Source organism: Lonchura striata, chromosome 1A, assembly GCF_050655825.1.
Source record: "Lonchura striata isolate lonStrDom1 chromosome 1A, ASM5065582v1, whole genome shotgun sequence".
NCBI lineage: Eukaryota > Metazoa > Chordata > Aves > Passeriformes > Estrildidae > Lonchura > Lonchura striata.
The window spans coordinates 3,457,144-3,481,939 of NC_140741.1; the positions used below are offsets into that span (position 1 = coordinate 3,457,144).

The 24,796-nt window shown below is 40.7% G+C and overlaps 2 protein-coding genes across 55 annotated transcripts in view; one reads left to right on the forward strand and one right to left on the reverse strand.

The window, feature by feature from the left end:
* The window catches only part of ATXN10 (ataxin 10), a 215,073-nt gene that overhangs the window by 131,568 nt on the left and 58,709 nt on the right, over positions 1 to 24,796 (forward strand). The gene's annotated exons all lie outside the window — the stretch shown is intronic.
* WNT7B (Wnt family member 7B) overlaps positions 18,577 to 24,796 on the reverse strand; it is a 94,191-nt gene continuing 87,971 nt past the window's right edge. For all 5 annotated transcript variants that reach the window (XM_021529927.4, XM_021529925.3, XM_077783252.2 and 2 more), the window contains exon 4: positions 18,577 to 21,953. In XM_021529927.4, coding sequence (XP_021385602.1) covers positions 21,474 to 21,953 — 480 coding nt within the window. In that variant the 3' untranslated portion in view covers positions 18,577 to 21,473. The remainder of the gene's footprint in view (positions 21,954 to 24,796) is intronic.

The window sequence follows — 24,796 nt, forward strand, 5'->3', positions numbered from 1 at the left end:
CGGACTATCATTTTCTTCCTAAAGACATTTTCCACCACCCCATTGAGCTAATTAGGGTGAGATGAGAGGAAGAGGGGGAAAATGCATTTATAAAGAAACACTCTTCCTGGTAGATATGTGGAGATCTGTACAGGCTTGGCCCCTCAGGGGGCATGTAGAACATGAAATCACAGAATAGTTTATGTTGGAAGTGGCATTAAAACTCTTCTCATCCCATGACAGGGGGCACCTCCCAGGTTGCTCCAAGTCCCATCCAGCCTGGCCTTGAGCACTTCCAGGGATGGGGCAGCCACAGCTGCTCTGGGCACCCTGTGCCAGGGCCTGGCCACTCTCACAGGAAGAATTCCTTCCTAATATCCAATCTAACCCTGCTCTCTGTCAGTGTGAAGCCATTCCCCTTGTCCTGTCACTCCATGCTCCTGTAAAAAGTCCTGCTCCTGCTGTCTTTTAAGCTCAAAGTGTGGGTAAAAGGTTTCTGCTTCCTCTTCTGGAGCTGGGAGACAAAAGACCCATTCTAAAAGTGTGTCAGTATTCTCTTCTGGGTTCAGAGCAGTAAGTCTAATTCCTTCCTTAAGTTTTCATCTAAGTATGCTTCTAAGTATGTGTTGGCACATGTGCAACAGGGAATTTGAATTCTGCTAACTTTATTTTGTGTTCTGTTGATAGCTTTGCTATGCCATTAAAAACATCTGAGAATATATTTTTTTAGCTTTTAATGGCTTCTGTCCTCCTACTGTATTCACTTTCTTAACAACCTAATATCTGGCATTTTCACCCCTTGAATAAGTACTCCTTTTCCTGAAAATGTTTTATAAGAAAGCAATTATAAATGTTATTTCTTCTAGATTTTGTTTTGCTTTCACATGAAGTTCACATTCACATGGTATGGTTTGATTTTACCCTAGTGTCATCAAAGAAAGATTTTATCAATGCTTTCCCTATAAATAGGTTTTCTTTTCAAAATTATTTTGGTAATTACAGCTGACTAGTATCCTGTACACAGTCTCTGGGTGTGAGAATAACTTATGCACCCAATTCTAACCTATAAAACCTGTAGAATGACAGGAGTGAGAAGAGTTCCACAACATTTTCTTCTCTTTTATTTCTCCCAGTATTGGCATGCACAATCTCTTGCTTTTTGTCTTGGTAGTTGGCTAAGGCTATGGCTGAAGTGTTGGTTCTGTGATCCACAGAGCCAAATCAAAATCTGATTTCAGCTTTAATTAGTCACAATGAAAAAAAAATTTGCTAAATACATCAGAGGTATTTTCATCTTTTTGCCTCTCCTAGGAAATTTTTATCCCCATAGCTTGATTTTTCCCAAAACGGCAGCATTGTAATTTCTGTGATTTAGAATGGCAACTAGCTTGCTCTTCTCCTCAATAAATCTAGTATTTCTGACCTAGTTCTGTGTAATAATAGCCACTTTTGCCTCCTCCCCACTAACTGTCTTCACAAAGAGGAAAATACTGCTTGAACCTCTTCCAGCTGTGTAACAGATGTAGTGGAGCAGTGCTGTGGTCGACATGAGCCCTGCACTTATCCCTTTATCTCCTCCTCAGGTTCTAGAGGTTGCCTCCAAATTTATGGGACCATGTAATGCTCTGTCACCACTCCAGTCAGAACCTTGCATTGCTACTTATAAGCCATAAATAGTGTATTCTAGAATAAGCTAACTGTGAGAAGAGGGAATTGGTGAGAAACTGAGGCAGAGGGGGCTCGCCACAAAGTCAGCAAACATCTAAGGACAGGATGAAATTAAATGCTCCATGACTTTTAGATGGGCAGTTCTCTTGCAGTGTGTGTCCTCTTTTGCCCTAAGCCACAAAAAGCATTGCCATCATGCTCACAGGAGCAATAACATGGGCTTCTCTTTAATCATCTTCCAGTTGCTCTTGTGCATGATCTGGAAAGGAAAATACCTGAGGCCAATACTTGGCAAACTCTTTTTGTGCAGCAGCTAAGATTAAATAAATGTACTGCTGAGCTAATAATCAGAGCAAATTTATATCCAAGACCATTTCTGAAAATATTTATTCATTAAAAAAAAATTTCAAACTAGCTTTCCTTCCACAATTTTTCAAAGAAACTAAAGAAATATTAGAAAATACAAAGAAATAATAAGGATTATTTACAGTGCTTAGATTACATTTTTAATGGTTTTTGGGGCATACATTCCGAAAATTATTTTATTCCAGCATTCAAGCTTTTGGGAATTCATCTTTTCCCAATATACTTCATTGAAGGACAAGAATTGTTCACAAAAATAATTAAGTAAAACTCAATTTAGCATTTCTAACAAGTTACTTACTGTTTATCTTAGCCACTTCTGCAGTGGAGGAAAGGGGAGGCTTCAGGTAAAAGCTGAGAGCCTGTAAGCTCATCTTTTACCCATATAGGAAAATGCAGAGGCCATCCAGTTTCAGAGGAATGACACAGAATGGGTTTTGCATAGGTTGTTAGAGTCTGGCTGATTTAAAGTCAAATAAATACAAAGGAGAGCAGGTTGAAGAAGGAGATCAGTAACACTCAGAGCAGGACTCGGGTTTTGCAATTTATATCTGTTCTGATGGCTCTGGAGTTATGCTTATGCATATGCTCGCAGCCTCTTCGGTCTTGCCTTTCCACTCTAAAGAAGTTTACACTAAAGATTTGGGTTATACAAATACTCATAAGTTAAACTAATACCTGGAAAAACACCAGGAGAAACAGTACTTTCCAGTGTTCACAGCTGATTTTCCTGTGTTCTGGAACAATGTAACTCTAAGCCAGTATGTCACAGTACACGAAGTTCCTGTGAAAGCTGGTTGGGATATATCCTGAAGGATTGTTATGGAGCATGCAACCACAAAATATGGATCAGAAACATAAAAATGGACACAGAAATCTGCAACTAGTTTGGGCTATGCAAGACAATGAAAATATAAACTGCATGAGATTTGTTTAGTTTGAGGATTTCTTTGGAAATTCAGAATAAAAACTGTGCTTGCCTGACGTTTTGTTCAATTCCAGTAACTTGTCTACTGATTTTGAATTCTTCTTTCAGATAAATCTGGGCTGATTTATAAATTGGTATCAAAATCTCACTTAACTGATGGTTTTGAGCAGTTTAGACTGGCCATGCTATAATATCGAGGCAGCAGCCAGTGGTTTTGGCTGGGTTTTGAGTGGCTGTTCTGAGTTCAGTAGAGCCCCAAGCTCGAGATGGAAAACCAGGAGGTGCCAAACCTGTCCTGCTCCCTGCCATGAACCTTTGGCAGGGCTGCAGGAGCGCACAGGAGAGCTCAGTCTGCTTCTGCATAAAGGAATTCAGGAGGAGGAATCTGCCCTTTCTCCCCCAGCAGAGGTGCTCTGGTGCTCAGTCGCAGAATAAAGTGTGAGTGTGTGTCTGCAAAAGGCTGAAAAGCTGGTCTGGGCAGTGAGCACTCAGGCAGAAGAGTGACTGCTGCAAGTTCAAGACTTTTATCCAGTTGTGAGTTGAGAGCGTTTCTACTTGTGTTATTATGTCTGCTATTATTAACCTCTTTCTTCAACTCATGCCAGATTTTATCAGTAATATGTGTTTTGAGAGACAAACAGCTCTTTTTGGAATGGGGCTTGTGTTTCTGTGACCACTTGCTTTGCATCTGCCTTGGGTGATTCAGGAGCAAATTCATCCACTTGTCTCCTCTGAAGTATAACCCGCTGTGCTTCTATTATGTGCATGATTTCACATATTAAATTTATTTATTGCGTTGCATTTATTTTAAAACTTATTCAGTCATGTGCCCCTCGGTGCATTTAAAAGGAGCCACAAATATTTATGAGGCAATTTTAACACTTACCAATTACTTTTGTGGGGTTTAGTACTTTAATAGCTGTAGTTGTATCAGCCTTGGCTGATATTTCCTAATTATTCATATCCTGACATGTTATCAGCCATCATAGAGAATTACCAGCATCATTTTAAGCTCTCTTCACCTTCTTCAGTCTGGGTTTTATTTGAAAAGCAGACATGCAGTCCCCAGTGAGAATTAAAGTAGAAGCATTAGCTTGCAAAATATATGCCAATGACCTAATGATTCTGACATTTCCACAATACAAGCTTTACAAGAAGGCATGCAGACAGCAAAGTCTGTTTTTCTATCTCATATTTTTTTAATGGCTAAATGTTTGGAGGAAACAAAATGGATTTATTCTGCTCAATCCAGGGTATAATATCAGGACTTATCCGGTTCCGGGCCCCAGGGCTTCAGACAACTAACAAAACACATCTTACTTCTGCTCTGCTAGTTCTCTGTTATGCTTTTCACACGCAGGAAGAAAGAGTACAAGCATAACCCAATTGAATAAAGCAGCATGGCCTGCTATTCTTTGCTTATGAAGCATCACATGATAGACACCAAATTAAGAAGAGCCCCCCCACCTGTGGTTAAGTATGTATGCAACTGTCAAGCCATTTTATCTAATATAGAGGGAACTTTACCGTTCCCTTCACTGCCAGAGTACAAGAATATGTTTAAAATGTTAATGCCTTACCAAAGCATGCTTCATTGTTTTTGAATAATCCAGTGATTTTACATAATTTAAATAAAAATCAAAGCTGCTCCCTGATCTATTTTCAAATGCTCCTACCTTTCAAAGCCTTTGCTCTGATAAATGGAAAGAAGGCTAATCTGACGTGGTTCTCCTTACAGAGTTTAAGTTGCAATTTGTTTTTTGGCTCTTCAGTCACTGTTTGTGTAAGGATGTATTGGGATAGGGCTGTCTGCCATGATATGGTAAAAAAAGCAAAACCATCTTTCCTAATAAAAATAAGATGCTATTTAAACAAGAGGCTAAAGGAAATCTATCCTCTCTGTTGACCTTTCAGACTGTGGTAAGCGTAGAACATACAGTGCCAATTTTATGACACAGTCACATCAAATAGATTGTATGTGACATATTTGAGCTGTGATTTCAAAGAAGGTTTAGATGTAAGAGTCAGGAGGGAAAACCCATTCAAATGTGTTCTTGTTACTTTTTGTGCAGTGACTTCATGGACCAACCACCTAATGACTAAGACATGCCATTTGCAAGAACATTCCCTCAACCACAGATTTTTCTGGTTCATTTGCTTGAAGAACTCCAAATTTTTCCTGTCACTGCCCAGGAAATCACAAGCAAATCTGCTGGTGGTGTCAAAGACTTAGAGATGCCTGGCATTTGTTCGGGTACTGGGCTGGTCATTTCCTCCTTTGTGTTTTTCCGTTCTCTCTTTTGCAGCCTTGATTTACTCAGGGGATGAGCTGGCTACAGGAATTTCTCATACCTGCAGAGAGTGGGGTCCCTGCAGTAAAAGGGCTTAGATGTCAGAGATGGCCTTTGGGCACTAAAACCATATAAACCTGGATTGCTTTCTTGTGATGCAGCATTCAGAAAACAGGCAACAAAAGAATCATTTCAAATTCAGCAGAAGGAGCCGTACTGCAGTTCTCATTGCCAAGTTCTGTGACACAAATATTCCAAATACCTGTCTGCAGACCAAGGACATGCAAGTTTCAGAAGTGGCTCCTAGCAGGGTGCAAAACCCCAGTCCTTGCTGACTATGAGAATCATTAGTTGCTTTCAGGAATTTAGCCTGGAGTTAACGTGACTCCTTTTCTTCCAGCATTTCTTCCCTGCAGTTGCTGATTCTCTCTGTGAATGTAAATGCACTGATAGGGTCATCATTAATGTACAGCACCTCTTTTCTTCTTAACATTGCCTTCTCTTTACTGCAGAGGTGAAAGCTATGGAAGCCTTCTGCCTTTGAAGAACTACTTAAGATGAAATGGTTCTGAAGTGCATTTAAGGGTGTTTACTTTAGGCACTTTATTTTTTTCTTTATTTTTATTCCTATTGGAACTGACTAATGTTATTCATTAAACTAACAATTTCTCCCCTGCCTGTTCTTAAGTGTGACTTGTGACCTTGCAATCTGTGTATTTTGTCATCACAATGTGTTACCATGGAACTGATTTTGATGTCATGAATAAGGGCATTGTGAGTTTCCACGTTCCCAAGCATATTTGAGACACAGGTTTGGAAACAAAAATGACTTCACCAGTTAAATATTGTTAGATCCTATAGTATATCAAAGGTAAGAACACTTGTGCCCTATATTCCTTTGCATAGAAGAATCTAAGGTTAGGAATTTCAAAGCAGGTATATACAAGAATGACACTACAAATAGCATTTCACAAGATTAAATATTTTGTGAGCATATTGAACTCTAACCCCTTTATGTTACTGTAGACAAAAATCTTTCATATTGTTCATGGAGCCTCCTCAGACTGTCTAATAGGGATTCTGTATAAAGAGGAAGAAATGCAGTGTGCTGAACAGCTCCAGGATGCTGCTGGGACTTAACTCCTTCAAGACAATAGTGGCTGAAGGGAATTTTCCACCCAAGATCACTCACAGGCAGACAGAGGGCAATGTACCATTGCTGCTTTTGAAGCTGAGAGGAGCAGTAAGGATTTTTCAGAAAAGAGCCTTACACAATGCACAGAGGAAAAATACACTTTTGTTGTGCAGCAGAATACATGTATTGCATGCTTTAAATTGAAAAAAGCGAGTTCCCTCAGTGATCTACCTACCCAAACAAGGTTAAAAGTGTTCAATGGAATCTCTTGTCAAGCTGTTCCCCAGGGTGTTTAATTCATCACATTTAAAGTCTTGATAGCATTCTATTATAATGGAGAAGTTTGAAAAGCCTCAAGTGGGGTTAAAGTCCTGGGTTGCAAAAAAATCTGGCTTAGTAGGAGCAGCATATATAGTTCTGTTTACTTCATCTGTTGGTTTTTTTTTTCCAGATGATACTTACCCATCCATTGCATTTTACAATCTACCTCAGCAGCATTTTGCTCCTGGAACCAGGCAAATATGTCCTCATTAAGTAAAATTTATGCTAATACCATTCTGATTAGCAGCAGTCATTGATATTCACTCTCATTAGTTAAATTGGTTCACTGGAAGACATCCCGTTGAGGGTTTTTTTTTTCTGTTTTAAATGGAATATAAAATGTATGGATTCACAGAGTAGACAGATGATGATAATTATACCCTGTGTTTACTCCAGACATTTTTTTAATCCTAAAGCCTCCTGAAGTACTTTGCAGCATTTAGATCTGCAAGGAGGGAGAAGACTTTTTTCCCCTGTTAGAGAAAAATCTCTGCCAGATATAAGGAAGCCATTCTGGTTTTACTGTTATTAGCACAGATGACACAAAGGAGTCTTCCATTCTGAATATAGGTGCACTTTTTGATGACACAAAATGCAGGACATCTCATAGGAAATTTGGCCTGGGAATAAGCTTAATTCATGGAGTAATGGGACTTTCTACATGCAGTCTTTTTGGAGTACCCTTGTGATTCTGACTTACCATCTCTAGGAGCTGGGCCTGCACTGATATTGCAAAATCAGCCTTAGTGTGAACCTTTTATCAAAAGTACAAGGATCCTCATCTTTATAAATCTTGGTTGAAGAGAAGGATCATTTCAGCTGAGAATTTTATTATATTTTCTTATGTTAAAACATACATGATCAGTTCAAGCCGTTGTTTGATGCAGTTTGGCATTATGCTGTGATGGAATATTACCCGTTTTCTCTTAACTCTCTTGTTGGGCAGAAAATTCCAAGCTGGAAACTTATTGCCAAGGTATGATGATCTTGCTGTTAACAGTCAGGTCCAAAACAGGTTTCTTTGTATTATCATAGCCTCCAATTCAAGTGTAAGAAGGAAAGCAGTGCTCTTAATGCCTTATATTGTTACTCATATTAACAAAAATCCCAGTTGATGTGTCTCTCTATATGCAGACATATCTGTCCTTTACAAGCTCTGCCCCTATATACTGTCTGATAAAGTTCTGTTTACCTTTAAATATTGACACTGCACATACTCCATTCTCTTTAAAGAGGAAAAACATTTCTCTGGTCCATTCAACCCTTGACCTTACTAGAAGGATTATAAACAAGGATGTCTCTTCTTGCTAATTTTTTACCTTTTGGAGCTGCAATCAATCCTGCTGCTTCATCGAGGCTGCCGAGCATCAAACAGATGGCAGCAGCCACTGATCACTGGCAGTGCTGAGATGGGAAACTGGCCTACAGTGACCTTTGACTGGGCTTGAAATTCCTCACTTTGCCTTTGATTTCCCATCACTGAATAGTTCACATCTCTCCTGTGCAATAATTGCAGTCTTTTCACATGTGCACTTCTGTTTCAAGTTGTCTCACTCTTATATTGATCTAATCTTTCTTCTTTAATCAAAACTAGTTCCACATCCAAAAGATGCTTTGGAGGGGAGATTTTTGGCCACAAGCAGAAACATGAAACCACCCAGATGCAGATAAATTGCCATTCTCTCTCGCTGCACAGAGAAATTGGGTTCTAATGGTACAACAATTACTTTGTTTCCATGGTAACGTGTGTGAGCACTATAAATAATGTTTGATGTTTATAAACAATTCAGTTTACACTGAATTATATACACTATTTGTATGCTAATATATGGTATGCACTTCTAGTTGTTTCACATCAATAGAAGAGCAAACAGAAAGCTGCAAGTTTTGTGAGCGCTGCACTGAATCATGTGATTATTATTTTTTCCCATGTCTAGGTCCAAAGTAAAAATTGCATGAGCTTAATGTATTTCCTTTCATAATGTATCCACTCAAGAATGGAAAAAAAATATCCTGGAAAGAAACACTTACAGAATTAGCAGATTGTTTTGCTCCCCATCATCATTACTGTACTGGGGATTTTGTCCCACAAGATGAAAAATATTTAGGTTAGGATTCAGCAAAATACTTCTGTGCATGCTTATTTTTAAGCTTGTAAAGTGATAAAGTAAATTTGATGTTTTGAAATTGCTTTCTTCTTCCCACCTTTTATTATGTAACAGCAAAATATTTTCTCTGTTTTAGATTTGGCCATGAATTTTCACATTTCTTTCATAAAACCAATAAGGAGCTGCTGGCACTTGTTCAAATAACATATAAATTCACTTGAATAGCAGTTTATTTGCTAGTCACAGTTAGGTAGTGGTCAGGGGGGAAAAGGAGGCTACTACAAGTATTTTGTGGGGTTGCAAGAGTGGCTGCAGAAAAGGCAAATTTTAAGAAGGGGCGTGTGAATGTCCACTGGCAGCTGGCACAGCTCTGAAAGGATGAAGCTCTGCCATTATCAGGAGGAGGAATTCCCTTCCTGCCTCCTCCTCCTGCGTGGCCAGGGAAGCAGAGCTGCCTCGTGGAGCTCCCTGGCCACGGGCCAGCGTGGCTGGGGCTCTGCTCCTACCTGGGCGAGCTCCGAGTGCTGCTGCACACTCTGCCAGCCCTGTTGGCACTTGTTTGCCTCGGGACCTGGACAGGCTTCAGCAGCCAGGCTGGAAGAGGGAAGCAAACACAATTTGTGCTAACAGACTGTGGGTGTTCACAGGGCACACCACCTGTGGGCAGACACGTAGCCAGCGGTGGGTGCACCTCTGAAACAGCAGGAGAGTGCCATTTACCCATTGTTAAGGAGTAAATGAAATGCATTGCATTAAATTTGTTCCTTGGCAGTCGTCCAATTGAACTGCCATGCAGGTTAGCTGTGGATACTCCTGTATTTTCATTGAAATAGTTCAGAAAATTTCACCTTTATTCGTGCCCTGAGTATGCGAACTCAATCTCCTCAGTGCGAGATGCAGGCAAAGCATCAAGGTGTGCTGAAGCCTGATGACACCTCTCTGGTGCCTGGTTCCACCATGGCTCTTTGCAGGTGGCAGGGCAGCTCCCAAGGGCAGCAATCGCAGCCCATTCCCCTGAGCAGATGGGGTCTCCTCTGCCTTTGATTTCCTGACACAAGCCATGGCCAAAATTACACGATGGGAATCATCTGGGCAAGACTTGTTTGTTTGCATCATCCACACCCAAAGTGACTCCTCAGCGGTGCTGAAGCTGCCTAGCAACAGGCAGCATGTTTATTTTGCACTCTTTGGTTGCTGGTCTGGAAAAGAAAGACACTTGGCTTTTGGGAAAGCACCAAGAAAACAAATATGAGTCAAATAATAAGGCTAAATAATATGGGATGCAGTAAAGGGCTGTTATCATTGTGGCAGAGCTGCAGTGTCACTTGGGAGGTTCTGCTGGGGCACTGACTGCGTCCTGTCCCTTCCTGTCTTAAATAATTTCCCCATCACTGGCTCCAAATGTTCTCCTGAGCTGGTGCCACGAGATGCAGAAACAGCCACACCAAGTTTCCCATCCGTTTTCCTGTAGCTCTTAAAGTCTTGCCTTCTGCTCTCCTCTCCCCCAGAGGATGCAGAAGTAGTCATTAACCAAAAAGTGCAGAGAAGCCAAACATCTTCCATTTGGAAATACTGAAAATGACTGAAAAGAGTTCCAGCCATAGATTGCCTGTGGTATGGCTGTTGGCATGAGTATTCCTGTGTTCCACAAATAGCTGTGGTGAGGTTTTAAAACCCTGCTAAGTCTGTGCCTTGCTGCACCTACCGTGTGCTCCTTGATCTCCCTGTTTGATTTGATCTCTCTGACATGTCCTCTGCTGCACCCGACCTCAGGACCGAATTTTACATGGCTCTGTTGAATGAAGGAAAGGGGGGAACTACCCACAGGCATTGGGCAATATTTCACAAATGACATCTCAGGCCAGGCCAGTAAGCTCCTACTTAATCAGCTGTATTTATTTTAAAACTGTGACAGAATATTATAGCCTGGCTTTGTTTTAATGGCTAGACTTTGGCTATTTAAATTTTGTTTTCTGCATTTTTTTGTGTTTTATTCTCTATATCTTAGTATCTTTAAAAAGTACTTTTAACACCTTTTGGCCCCACATAGTTCTCTAGGATGAAGATGGTAGTATACTCCAATTTTGTTTGATTAGCATGTCTGAATTGGGAAGAATAAAAAGAACAGAATATAGCTGAGAAAGCTTAGAGAGAGGAAAAATACAGGACTATCTTCATTTGGAGCTGAAATATGAAACTCCATACTGTCACCCGGTCAAGGTTTTTGAACAGGTAGGAGGAAATAAAGATTATTGACTGCATTGGGACAGAAATATTCAAAAAGCTAACATGCTCCTTAACTAGGAGAACAGTGATTTCCCCACAACAAATACACACACACACACACACACACGTACACAAAAGAATCCTGAAAATGGTTCTCTTTCCAAGGAAGCACAAAAAATTTAAATTTCCCTTGATTTAAGACTGGTTTCGACCAGCCAACTAAATTCAGTTTGATATTTGTGAAATCTTTCTGTATCTTGTTCCTCCTTTTTTTCCAAGCTTTTAAATTAATTATATAATTAAAATAATATGATTAAAATTACACAAAAACTAGGACACTGAGGAAGCCTGCCTTAAGAAATGTCCTCACTCACTAGTCTTCTGGTTTCATATTGAATTTGAGAAATCTATCACAGCTCTATTTTGGTCTTGATTAATCTGTCTTTTGTCACCAAATAATTTTTTAACAAAGTTTGGGAGGCACAAGAGACTTAGAAAACTTCCCTGTTTAGTTCATAGCATCCTCTAGTCTGGCTTTACTTAGTGCAGAGTCAGAACTGGATTTGGTGAAAAGCATCACCTTGGACAGGTTCAGGTCAGGAGCTTGAACAGGGCCTGGTTTGACTGATTGCTCCTTTAGGCTGATGTGTTTACCTTGCATTGCTCCTTTAGGCTGATGTGTTTACCTTGCATTGCTCCTTTAGGCTGATGTGCTTTACCTTGCACTGCTCCTTTAGGCTGATGTGTTTACCTTGCATTGCTCCTTTAGGCTGATGTGTTTACCTTGCACTGCTCCTTTAGGCTGATGTGCTTTACCTTGCACTGCTCCTTTAGGCTGATGTGTTTACCTTGCACTGCTCCTTTAGGCTGATGTGCTTTACCTTGCACTGCTCCTTTAGGCTGATGTGCCTCACCTTGCATTGCTCCTTGGCTGATGTGCCTCACCTTGCATTGCTCCTTTAGGCTGATGTGCCTCACCTTGCATTGCTCCTTTAGGCTGATGTGTTTACCTTGCATTGCTCCTTTAGGCTGATGTGCCTCACCTTGCATTGCTCCTTTAGGCTGATGTGTTTACCTTGCATTGCTCCTTGGCTGATGTGTTTACCTTGCACTGCTCCTTTAGGCTGATGTGTTTACCTTGCATTGCTCCTTGGCTGATGTGCCTCACCTTGCATTGCTCCTTTAGGCTGATGTGCCTCACCTTGCATTGCTCCTTTAGGCTGATGTGCCTCACCTTGCATTGCTCCTTTAGGCTGATGTGTTTACCTTGCATTGCTCCTTGGCTGATGTGTTTACCTTGCATTGCTCCTTTAGGCTGATGTGTTTACCTTGCAGCCATCCACAGCTCAGCTCCCTCCTGCTGCAGCAGAGGCATGGGAGCAGGCAAACACTTCACTGCTTTGAAGTGCAGCAGAAAAGCTTTCAGGATAGTGGCCGACACCCTCTGCAAGTGCCTTTTGGATCTGTCTCAGCTTGAGTAGAGACTTTTTAAAAGGTATCAGGCTGTGGGAGAGTGCAGCCAACTAAAAAGCTGAAGTGGAAAAAGAAGCTCAAGTGAACCCGCCTAGGGAAAAGAGACAGGTCTTGAATGCAAAAGGCTTGAAACAGAAAACTGAGGGTCCTGTTTTTAGAGGAAAGCAAATGCAGATCCTTGGGAAAGCATTCATTTAGCTGGGTTTTGAAAATTATATTTCTGTTTATTCTCTTTGCTAGTGGGTAGTTAGGGAGAATATTTCAGGAGTTACCTAAAAAAAAATTGACAGTGCTGATACTTTCACTGAAATGCGTTTGAATTCTGTCTGACTTTATAATGCAGAATCAAAAACTACAAAAACTACTACCAGTAGATTTGAGTCTACTGGTTCAAATACTAGTAGAGGGCATTCAATTCACTAAATCTTAACTTCTGCTTCAGGAAAACATCCCAAAGAGGTGTATTGACCTCTTATTATCTCCTTGTAAAATTGCAAATAATCAAAATGAGTTATAGGTCTCAATTTAAAAAGTATAATGATTTGAAAAATATGCACTGCTAAAAATTAACATTTTCCACATCTACCTTTTCATTTTAAGCTTTAAAATACAGCCAAAGCATAAAGTGGCATCACCAGGGATTATTAAAGGCCCGTTGCTTCTTCTTCCAGGTCTTTGGCACTGAAAGTTGATATTTACAGATACCTCTAAAATGGGGATACCTCTGGATAAGTTAATGGGAGCATTACAAACCCAGGAGTTTCTGGTTTATGATCCTGAAGCTGAATTTGAATAAGGTACTTGGGAACAAAGAAATTTGATGTTCTGGCCCGATTGTGCTTTTGCTACATTTTTTTTCCTTTTCTAAAATTAACTCAATTGAGCATCTCAGGGATTATTTCTATTTCATGGAAACACTTCAGCAGAGACTATATGAAGTGTTGCAAAGGGTTTGGAGTTGTAGAGTGCTAGGAGTGTAATTAGCCAAAATTAGTGTGGCTGAAAAAGTCCAGGATATTCAACTTCTGTAAAAAGACTTTCAACTTGAATAAAAAACCAGAGGCTTATACCAGGAACATTAATGCTTAGGAGTGGCTCTGTTTGACTAAGAAAAAGCCATTAGAACCAAGTATTTATGACTAAACACACTTGAATAGAAAACATGCAGAGAAAATTCTTGGTAGTTCATTTGTCAAAAGCTGGCTGAACTGTAGCCCTGTAATAATTATGTACTGGATATCACAGCCAGAGAAGCTGGTAACCACAAACTGACTTCCTCATTCCTTCTCCTTCCTCCAGGAGTGGTTTGGATTAGGTAGTCAGCTGAAATTTCCAAAGCATGGACTTTCTTACCATGCTGCTGCAACCCATCTCCATGTACTTCTTGCTTAGATTATCCCTAACACCTTCTTCTTTTATTTCTTTCATGAAAAGTAAAGTTTTATTAATGCATTGACTCAGTAAATCTTTCCAAGTCCCTCTGTAGGTGTGCACATGCACAGAGAGTAAAGTAACTTAGGCACTAAAAAAGGCAACTGGGCACTGTTGAACACAATCCAACAACTCTGTGGTTCCTTATCCTGAACAACAGATATTCTATATCACCTAATATTAACAAACAAAAGACTTTTTCCCACGCCATTATATATTTACTTTACACTACTCTTCAAGCTTGGCATGTTGGCTTCCCAAGACTATTTCATCCCAGATGCAGCTCAGTGCCAGAACTGCTGAAACAAAATGCAGTGGGGTGGACAAACCTGTCCTGCTGCATTGCTCCTGGCCTTTTAAAAACAGAAAGCATTTCTCTGACTCATTACTGTAAGTGTGCTAACAGAGCATACCAGTGATGACTTTCTGACTGAAAGTGCCTGCATCTGCTCAAAAGGTTAACACGGGTGCACATCATGACACATTTGTTGATATCAGCCAGGGGCAAATATTAAGTAGCTTATCTTTTAAGAAGAGAGATAAGGAGGAAGGGTTGTGAGGTGCTTGCCAATAAACATATATTCATCACCACTGTTGCTCCTGTGTGCTGCAGGAGCCACGGCAGGTGGGGCAGGTAATGGCACCAAAAACCAGCACCTCTGCATTTAGCCCTTACTCTTGGCCTTTGCTGGGGCCTTTGGCAAGGGTTTAGAATGGAATTACTCTGCCTTCTGGCTAGGTGGAGGGAGAGTTTTCACACGTATCCCCTTTTAACAAGTGCACAGGCATAGGATCACAGAACAGTTTTGGTCAGAAAGGGCTCATGAAAATCATCTAGATCCAGTTCCCCTTCTGCTTTCCATCGAGTCTTACTAATAAAAAAAACCCCTACAAATAAAAGAAGGAGGTCTTATCAGAAGTTACTGGGTGCTGATGACACAGATATATGGAAGACAATATAGAAAATTTGTATCTCTAGATTTCAGTAGGAGGACACAAAATCCACTCCCCTTGAAAAGGGAAAATTGAAGAAGGAGATTATAGAAATTGTTCTGAACATCTGCAGTAAGTATTTTTCAGATATGCACACACATATGTATTTTTATGGATTTACATGTATGTGTATGTGTTCATGGAAATACATGGATAATGTGCATGCATTTTAGGCTTTTTATTCGAGATATAAGATTAAATTTGAGGATTACCCTTTCTCCCTCTCTCTGGGTATGCTAATTCCTTCAAGTGTCATTGAATATCGTAGAGGAAACCCAAAAAGATCACTGAGCCCAGCCCCTGGCCCTGCACAGACACCCCGACAATCCCACCCTGTGCATCCCTGAAAGCATTATCCAAATGCTCCCGGAGCTCTGGCAGCCTTGGGGCCGTGCCCATTCCCTGGGGAGCCTGGGCAGTGCCCCAGCACCCTCTGGGGGAAGAACCTTTCCCTGATATCCAGCCTAAACCTCCTGTCATGTGTATATTTCTGTTTTAAAAGAATGTAATACTTACCTCAGCAAAGTGCTAAGATGATGTTTAGCGCTATGGAAAATTCTGTGTTATGCCTAGCACTACTGAAAATACATGATTGTTGAATTTCACTGCCCTTTAAACAAGCCTAACTTGGAAGTTGAACTCAGCTGGGTGCAATCCCAATCCTTGCAGATAATTGGGATGCAGTTGCTGTGCCAGCCTTTCAGTGCAGCCTGGATCCACTCTGGTGAAAGAACCAGGAGAGGACTTCTATGAACATCTGTTAGGATTGTACACAACCAGTATCATGACACTATTAAATGTTCACCCCTTGAATAAGAGTTCTCTGGACAGCTTATATGTTTAGAATAATTAAAAATCATAAATAAGATGCTTTGTAGGAAACTGCTTCAATCAAATCATTGGATGCTAGTCTGGCTTTTACAATTCTCTTTGAAATAATTTCTGTAGGGAGATAGTCCATACATTAAATCAGGAGCTGGAGATTTGTTGGAAGAGAGGAGAGAGTGGCAGCAAAAAGCAAAAGCAAAGCAAATTTCACTGATGTAGTAGAGTATCTATTCCACAACATAAAAAATAATAAAGCTTGCACTTAAGAAAAGCCTAGGGAAAATGGAATTGGTACCCAAGAGCAGCTAAGGCAAATGGTAGAGGGGAAAGGGCAATTCATTCCCGTGATACAATTTTTGGTGTTTCATTTCAGCAGTTAAATTATCCAGCGTTATCTTCCTAGAGTTTTCCTCCAGAGGAGAGGGAGAAGGTCTGTCAGGGCTGAACTAAGGCCCCCCTGGAGCAAGATCGCTGTCCCTATTGTAGAGGGACTCCAGAGAGGCTGTCACTTCCCTTAGCCTGCCTTTTAGTCTTTTAAGTTGAGTGGTGTGAATAGCCTTCGAAATGCCTTTGGGTTTCCCTTTACCCAGAGATTGAGGGAATGCTCCTTTTCATTCTCAGCCACAGGAATTAAACAATAAGATCAAAATCTTGTAATCTTCTTGGGAATTCCTTTTAGTTGTATGGGATCTAAAATGCAGGGTTTTCCCTAAATTACTGGGCAAATGGAGGCAGAGGCTAATCATACAGCTGGCTTTAGATGCAAACATTTCTAGTGTCTGGTGTGGTTGCCAGTTGTTTGGGATGCCTATGAAACAAACATCTTCATCGTTTTTGTGACCTATGCAAGTTTAAGTCTCATTAAGCTGTTCTTTAATTGATCTGAGGATCTGTTTGCATCAAGAATAAGAGGACCTGGAAACAAAGCAAACTTTAATATTTCCGTTTTTTGGTCTTTCATAGCACTAACTTCTGAAAAGGCTGATCAAAATAGACTCATGCAGGGGTCTCCAAACAGCTAATAATTAATATATTGCCTTTAGTAAAAAGAGCATGAGTAAAGATTTTGAGTTTACAGTAGTACTGTTCCCTCTGTTTTTGTGCTCTGTGGAACACATTGCAAATAATCACCATGTATTATGTGAACTGCCATTCTTCACTGAACAAATCTTTTAAAGCAAACATATCCGTTCTGCTGGATTGTGCAAGGGGAGAAAGCCCTAAATCTTCATTTTAAAAATGAGATGCAAATTTCAAATTTGCAAATATATGTTCCCTGCCAGAAAATGATCCCCTACCATTTCCTACTAGCAGATAAAACACGAAAAAGGAAATACTTACCAACCTTTGGGTAGGCTTGTTGAAGTCTGAATGTGTAGACATGCAGACAGGGACTTTGGATTTGAGGGGAAATGAGTTTGTGGGTGAAGTTCAGCCTCCAATGCGGTTTGTTTAGCACACAGGAGGTTTCTTACAATATCAGTAACACAAACTGAAATTGCTTACAACTTCCCCTGCCTTTCCAACTTTGATGTTTTTTTCCTTAGCATGGTTTTTGTAGTGTATATCCCACATCTTGTTGTGGCCATCACTCAGAGAGAAGAATGTTGGGTCTTTACTGTGCTATTTACTCTGTCGCCTTCGCTGTGGGAACTGTCACTGCAACAAAAGCTCTGAAGGGCTGGAAAGGAAACATTCAGTCATTCTGTCCAGTTATGAAAATTGCTATGAATGCAAATTAGCTTTACAGAAAGCATTTGCTGCTGAATGTCAATTTTACCTTCAATAGTGAAAGCCACACTGAGTTATTTGCACGGGAAAGCTGCTATAAGGGAAAGGTCTTGATTTCTTAGTTTCAGTATTGCTTTGGGGTTTCAGTCTTCAACTAACAAAGAAACCCATGGAAATATGTTTAAAATTTTAGGTGACCTGCTTACAGCACGCTTTAGATTTGTTAAAAGATTTGCAAAGCTTTTGATGAGTTTCATCTAGTTTCCAGATGTCATCGTAGAAATAAATGTAATATTACCACGTGCTATAAAAGCTTCCTGCAGCTCTATTAACAAGTTTCCCATGATGTAATTAGAAGGAAGGTACAGTGTTTTCTTTGGCATCTGGGGGTAAAATACTGTGCATGCTTATGCTGCTGTAAAACCCAGGCCAACTTAGTTCATTTTAATGAAGTTATTTTGGACTCAGTTCATGTAGAATTTCACTGTAGCGCTATCTGTATCTGGATACCTTCCCTGAGGGGTAAATACAGCAAAAGTGGTACAGTTTCTTTAGATTTTGTATAGGAAGACAGTATTCTCAATATCAAAGAGGTTGTAACTATTCTAGCCCAAGTAAATTCTGTAAAATCCTTCAGGTTCAGATTTGGGTAGGGTTTTCAGATATGTCCATAGCTGGCTTGAATAAGCTGGAGCATGTACAAGTGCCCAAGTCAGGACCTTCAACCCTCTAAGGCTCTGTTGTGTGAGGTTCATGGTCAAGCGTCATTTTTGAGTTAGATGCCAAATTTCTATCACAAAACATTTATTTTCTTCCACCAAGAAAAACCTGATATTTTAATTGTAGCCAGCTAAAGTCTCTGGTAGCGGCATTGTTGGTGCTGGTTTTTCTGTAGCACTGGTGTAGGGAGATGGCTCAACACTGATACCACACACAATCATGTTCATGACTATTTTTCCTGAAATACAAAAAACTGATTAGGACTTGGAATTCACCTGTCATTTCTCATGTGGAGAAGCCTGAACACAAATGGTCTTTTCATAAGAGCCTGTTGCTTTTTCTTCTTTTCCTTAACAAAGAACAAATAAAAGGAAAAGGAACTGGAAGGGGAAAAATTAAGTTTTAATGGAAACACATTTCATCTTTTGTTTTCTGCTTGCCATAAAACATTAACGTAGTAAACAAATTGATCTTTGCTCTTAAGTTCTTTAATAACATAAAGTATTTTGAGTTTTGTCATGGCTAAGGTATGGTTAAACCACATGTTGCTGGTCGTGTTCCAACGTCTATTGTCACAGGTTTTTGACATCAAACTACATTTTTAAAAATAAAAGTTGTGTGTAACCCACTTCTATTCACAGACACCTTCGTTAAAAGTCGTAACCTTGGGGAGTGTTTCAGTACATTAGTGGTAATGGTATTTTCTGACCAGAACTGTTTTTCCATATTTCAACATATGGGACATATTTCAACATCCAAGCATTCCCACTGCCAGCCCCTGCTTTGTGCCATACAGCACCTTTTTGAATGCTGCACCTCCACATGAGCAAAGCTTTTGTAGGATGCTCTGAAACATTACATTCTAGGACTGCTCACTCAGTCATGGGACTTTTACAGTGGTCTTACAGTAGCAGACAGAGTTATTTCAAATAGGGGTGTGGAAGAGAGAAAGTGTCACTTTGGTCCACTTTTCTGAGTGATTGGTGTTATAATATATAACCTTTTTTCCTTTTTTTCTTTTTTTCTAACACAGTGTAGTTCACAATAATTTAAAATATTCTATAGACATTTAAACGATATACAATAATATAACTTAATTGGAATCCTCAATTGTACTTAACAAATACTATTCTAATAAATTTACAGTATCTAGTACCATAAGACTGTGCATTACTGTGTATGGGAGCTTTATTTGCTTCCTGTCAAGAATGTAGTGAAAGTACAGTATCATCATTATTACTCAACAACAATACCCATGAATCCAAGATTACATGGAGTGAATCTAGTATTTTAGGGGCCCCTGTTGACTTCTGTGAAGTTGCACTCATTCATGCCAAGGCTGGTATTTAGAAATCAACAGCAACATTAAAAAATAACAATAACAATAAAAAATGGCAATTTTGCATTGCTCTGTGAGGAAGTCATCAAAGGGGTCTGATTTTAAGAGGGTAAGTGCTTGGGGTCAGAAAGGCAGGTCCTCACAAGTGTTCAAATGAAGGTCCCCAAATCATTAGTTACCTTTGATAATGCAGGTCCACAAATTACAGAGGTAATTCTGGCTCATTCACATATCCAGCACGGGAGCTGGTGGAGCTCTAGGTCCACCAGCCCCTTGCCCCAAGAGCACCATGTGGATGGGCAAGTGCTTCCCTGTTAGGTGGGGAGGGCTCATGGCTCTGCAGCCCCTCAGTATAAAGAACAAAATTAAACAAAAGCTAAAAATGCAGGTATGCAGAGGTAAGGAAATTTTTAATCCAAGTTTTCAGAAAATCGGGCGGGGACCCTTGGGACAAGCAAACAATTACATGGTTAAATGGACTGTGTTCTAAGTGGGCATATCTGGGCTCTTGGGATTAAAACACTAGATTTTACAGCAGTAAATTATCTGAGGCTGTCTTTAGAATCTCTCATAGGGAAAAGGTGTGGGAATTAGGATTGAGTGCTTTTAAGAAGTGAGCTTCTTTCTTTTAACATTAATGTGCTTACCAGAAGGTACATTATTGCCAACCTTAAAATAATGGTGACACAGACTAACCCAAATTTTGGCTCTCTTATGCTCATGAAGCCATGACAGCCCAAAGGTTAAAGTAACCTAGAACTCAGCTGCCAGACTTTTATCCTCTTCTGAGTGTATACTGAGCATAATTTTCTTAAAAATCTTGAAAATATTAACTTTCAACCATTAAAGGGAAAACACAATGCCTGGAAGACCCTGCCAGTGCATTCATTGTCAAAGCAAAACCTTTGATACTTGTTGAAGCACGTCTTTGTATCCTAAAACTCCCTATGAGGATCTATAAGCAGGTGCTCCACACCTCAGGCCTGGGTCTGAAAAAGTCATTCAGGAGGCAAGTGGTAAAAGTTGATATCAAACATTGGTAACCAAAGTTTCATGTGATGTTTTCACTCAGTTCTGGCAATTGCTTAAGGCCTACAGTAATTGAGCTCTCTAATAGTGGAGTGACAACAGATCAGTAGCATTGAAGAACTTAGGCAGAACCAAATACAAAAGTCATAAAGTCAGAGTTCCAATAAGTTTACATTTAGTACAGAATTAAGACATTGCTACCCGTTAGTGCTTAGAATTTTTTGATACTATTAAAACCATAAATAATTATTTTTAATGTTCGTTCAAAGAGTTCCAGTGTCACTGGCAGCTGATGTAATTTTGTGAACGCTTCTTGGGGTTTTTTTCCAAACTGATAGTGGAGTATTTCTGCCACAGATTTTTCTCCCTACCTGTTGTTTTCTCTCTATCTGCTTTTTTAGAAATTTTGGGTTTTGCAGAGAGAATGCTGTGTTCTAGTCAGTGACGATTTCATTTCCTTAAAAAAGTCTTTGTTTGCACAGGGCTAGACAGTTTTGTTGCTGTAAAATAGGAGAAAGTGTCTTTTTCTTGTAAATGTCATGGGAGCTGCAATGCAATCAGCTTCTCTGATATGTATAATTTAAAACACTAAGAGAACTCTGCAACACCCAGATTGTAGTTAAAAAAAAAAAAAAAAAAAGAGAGAGAGACAGAGAGAAAGTTTCATGTGGTTGTCAACATCACCTTAATCCTGTTGCCCTTGTTTCCAAAGCAGTTACAACAGCCAGCCAGCCAAAATGCACCATCCTTAGAAGTATAGGTAGTTGTGGGGAGGGAGTGGTTGTTGTGGTGTTGGCTGGGGTTCTTTCCCCCAAGAGGATTAGATGTGCAAAATGATGCTGTCATTGTTTGTCGTACTCCACTCTCCTCGCTCGCGGTGGTTTGCTCTGCGCGTTCGCACGCGGTGCCGTTATTTGCAGGTGAACACCTCTGTCCGCTCGCTGCACGTGTTGCACTTCACAAAGCAGCACCAGTGGAATTTGCAATTGCATTGCCACACCTTGGTGTACTGGTGTGTGTTGTAGCCTCTTCCACAGCACATCATGTCGCACCCGTCCGCGTTGGGAGAGGTACGGTTGCAGAGCCGTCCCTGGGTACCGACGCTCCCTGTGGAAGCATCTTCCTCACAGTAGTTGGGTGACTTTTCAATGTACACTAAATCCGTTTCCATGGGTTTCTGGTAGCTCTTGATCTGCTTGATCTTCAGGAAGGTTGGCTGTCTCAGTCTACTGGCTCTCACCACCTCCACTTGCACTGCGGCGTTGTATTTCTCTTTCAAAATATATCCAATCTCCCTGAATTTAGGAAGCGTGGTCCAGCAGGTCTTAGTTGTACAGGAACCTGAAACTCCATGACACTTGCACTCCAGTTTCATTCTCTCTTCGAGAACCTGTGTGTACAGACATTTGCATATTATTATTGCAGGAAAACAATGCTGCAAGCCTGCCTAAACCTCAGTCTGTTTAGTTCATACGAATATTCATCACTGCTGGTTGAAATTTTTCAAATGCATGCTTACAAATCTTCCCACCTCCCAGAAGAATGCTCATAACATTTTGTTTCGAGCGTCACCCGGTTGGAAATACAGTGTTTTGTCATTTTTTGGGAAAATGTTTCCATTCCTTCTCCAAATATTGGAGAACATTTATTTATGTTTTAGGAGACATTTCTTTAGAGCCACAGAGGACTTCAAATTTTTCAAATAATTTTTGTTTTGAAAACAGAAAACAAGAATGGGTTTGGGGGTTAAGTGGCATAGGATTCAAAATACTTAATTGCTTTAAGTAATGATGTGAGAATGCTTAAGAAAAGCAGTATATACTGTGTGACTGAATAAACCTACATGCAGGGAGCTGGAACTAGATGATCCCTAAGGTCACCTCCAACCCAAACCATTTTATGATCTTATATTCACTGCATAATTAAAAATTTTTTCCTATATACCTATACCAATACCACCAGTGGTAAACTTACAGACTATTCCACCCACAGACTGTCCCATCCCTTTAAAAGCAGCACTCATCGCAGTATTTAGCCCAACTATTCAGCAAATAATTAGCCACAAATACATTTTTTCCCACCGGGGCCATGATAACACAGCATTAGAGGGAAAAAAATCCACCAAAGGGTCCTGCTCAACAGCAAGCCGAAGAGAAACGTATTGCTGCTGTAGGGGAGGTTCAGTGAGAGGGGTTTAATTCAGAGTCAGAAGTGACAAACGGGTGGGTGCTCAGGCTCATCAGCCCTGGCACATCCCTGCTTCCCTGCCAGGTTGTGCCGGGGAAGGCAGGCGATGTCCTCGCGCTCCGCGGCGCGGCAGGGGAAGCCAGCCCCGCGGAAGCGCCGCTCTGCTTTTCTGCCCTTGCGTTACCACTTCAGCCTGACCATAATTACACCCACAGTCGTCATTAGCTTATGAAAATCAAGGCCTAAGAACAAAGCGAGCTGATCTTTCCCCTTCGCGATGGGATGCTAACAAAGAAACATGAGCTCCCGAGCTTGTCTGAAAGCATTACTGATGCTGCAGACCATCTCCTGTAGCGGTTTCGCTGCAGATCCCAGAACATGACTGAAATGGGCAAAGGATAAAAGGGCCGAAATCTGAGTACAATGGCATAATGAAGTAGGAGGGAGTAAAAAATGCTTACTGCTTCAGAAACTGGCCTTAAAATAAAAGCTGTACAGATCTGGTTATCCCTGCAAATAGAGGGCACCCTCCTGAGTTGTTTGAGTTTCACTTAAATTGTATGGTTTGTTTTTTCCCAAATTTCTGGGGTTTCAATATTAAAGACAATATTTGGATTTGATTCTCCCTTACCAACATATGATAGCAAGTATAAGATAGCTGAGCAATCTATGCAAGAATCATAAAATGTCCTGAGTTGGAAGGGGCCTTTTGCATCCAAATCCCACCCTGTGCATCCCTGAGAGCATTATCCAAACGCTCCCGGAGCTCTGGCAGCCTTGGGACCGTGCCCATTCCCTGGGGAGCCTGGGCAGTGCCCGACACCCTCTGGGGGAAGAACCTTTCCCTGATATCCACCCTAACCCTCTCCTGACCCACCTGCAGCTGTTCCCTGGGTCCTGTCCCTGGTCCCAGAGAGCAGAGCTGCCCCTCCACTGCCCCTCAGGAGGACCTACAGCACCTGCTGAGGTCTGACCTCAGTCTGGTCATACCTTAGACCTTCTGGAACCACAGGCTTTACAATTTACTTTTAAAAATTATTTTTGTTTTACTTTACAAGGTCAATTTATCCTATCAGAGGCAGAAAAGGTGTTTCCCAGCAAGGTTTACTGAGTTGGGGAAGAAATTCCTATAGCTGCAACTGCTCTAAAAGAAGAAAATCAGCAAGGCTGTGATGAACTGTTTTTTCTGTGGACACTGGAATGCACTGTATCACCTTTCTGTCTTCCATACTGATAGAAAACTTGCCATCTTCTGCTGCAGCAGCAGCATTTCAGTGGCAGTCAGGAGACGGATGCACTGTGACACACTCTGGGGTCTTTTTGGGGTCTCCAGGGTCTCCTCTGTATCCATTTCTGGCCTATGGAGAAGGTCTTTCTCCAAAGACTCCTAAATAAGATTTCAATCCTGTTCCACAAATCTGGGGTCCAAATAATCTATTGATATTTAGATGTATTTGTATATAAACATAAACATGCTTAGAACTTGTGCTTGATATGAAGTTGTGCTGAAAAACGTTTGGTTTTGTTGAAACTAACCTGTTCCTACAGCTTTGTCAACATGCAGTTGCAGCTGTAAGAATTGCAGCAAAATCCACAACAAGAGGTGGATGGATGCAACTTTCACACCTCCACCAAAGAGCACTGGGATCTAAGGATTTCCAGGAAAGCAGTGACAGTGGGATCTGTCACCCCTCAATCTGTACTCCTCCCTGAGCAGTAAACCTTGGTGAAGGGTGCATATTTTGTCCTGCCCTACATGGGTTTCTGGTACCTACATTTTGGATGAAAAGGCCAAGTCAGTAACTTGCTAAGAGTGGGAGGAGGTGAAGTTCATGAAGCTCCTTATTCTCCTGAGGGTTCCACACTGTGGGTACTGTCCCAAGGAGCCTCTGATGTGCTTCCCTGATACCCTAGAAAGTGTCATTGCTCCTGAAAGACAGGCATCACCCATTTCAGTGTCCTAGGTGACAACTTTGGAAATGTATATTTATATATGGATGTTTGTCTGTCTATATAATAATTGTTTGCCTGTGTGTATTTGGTCGA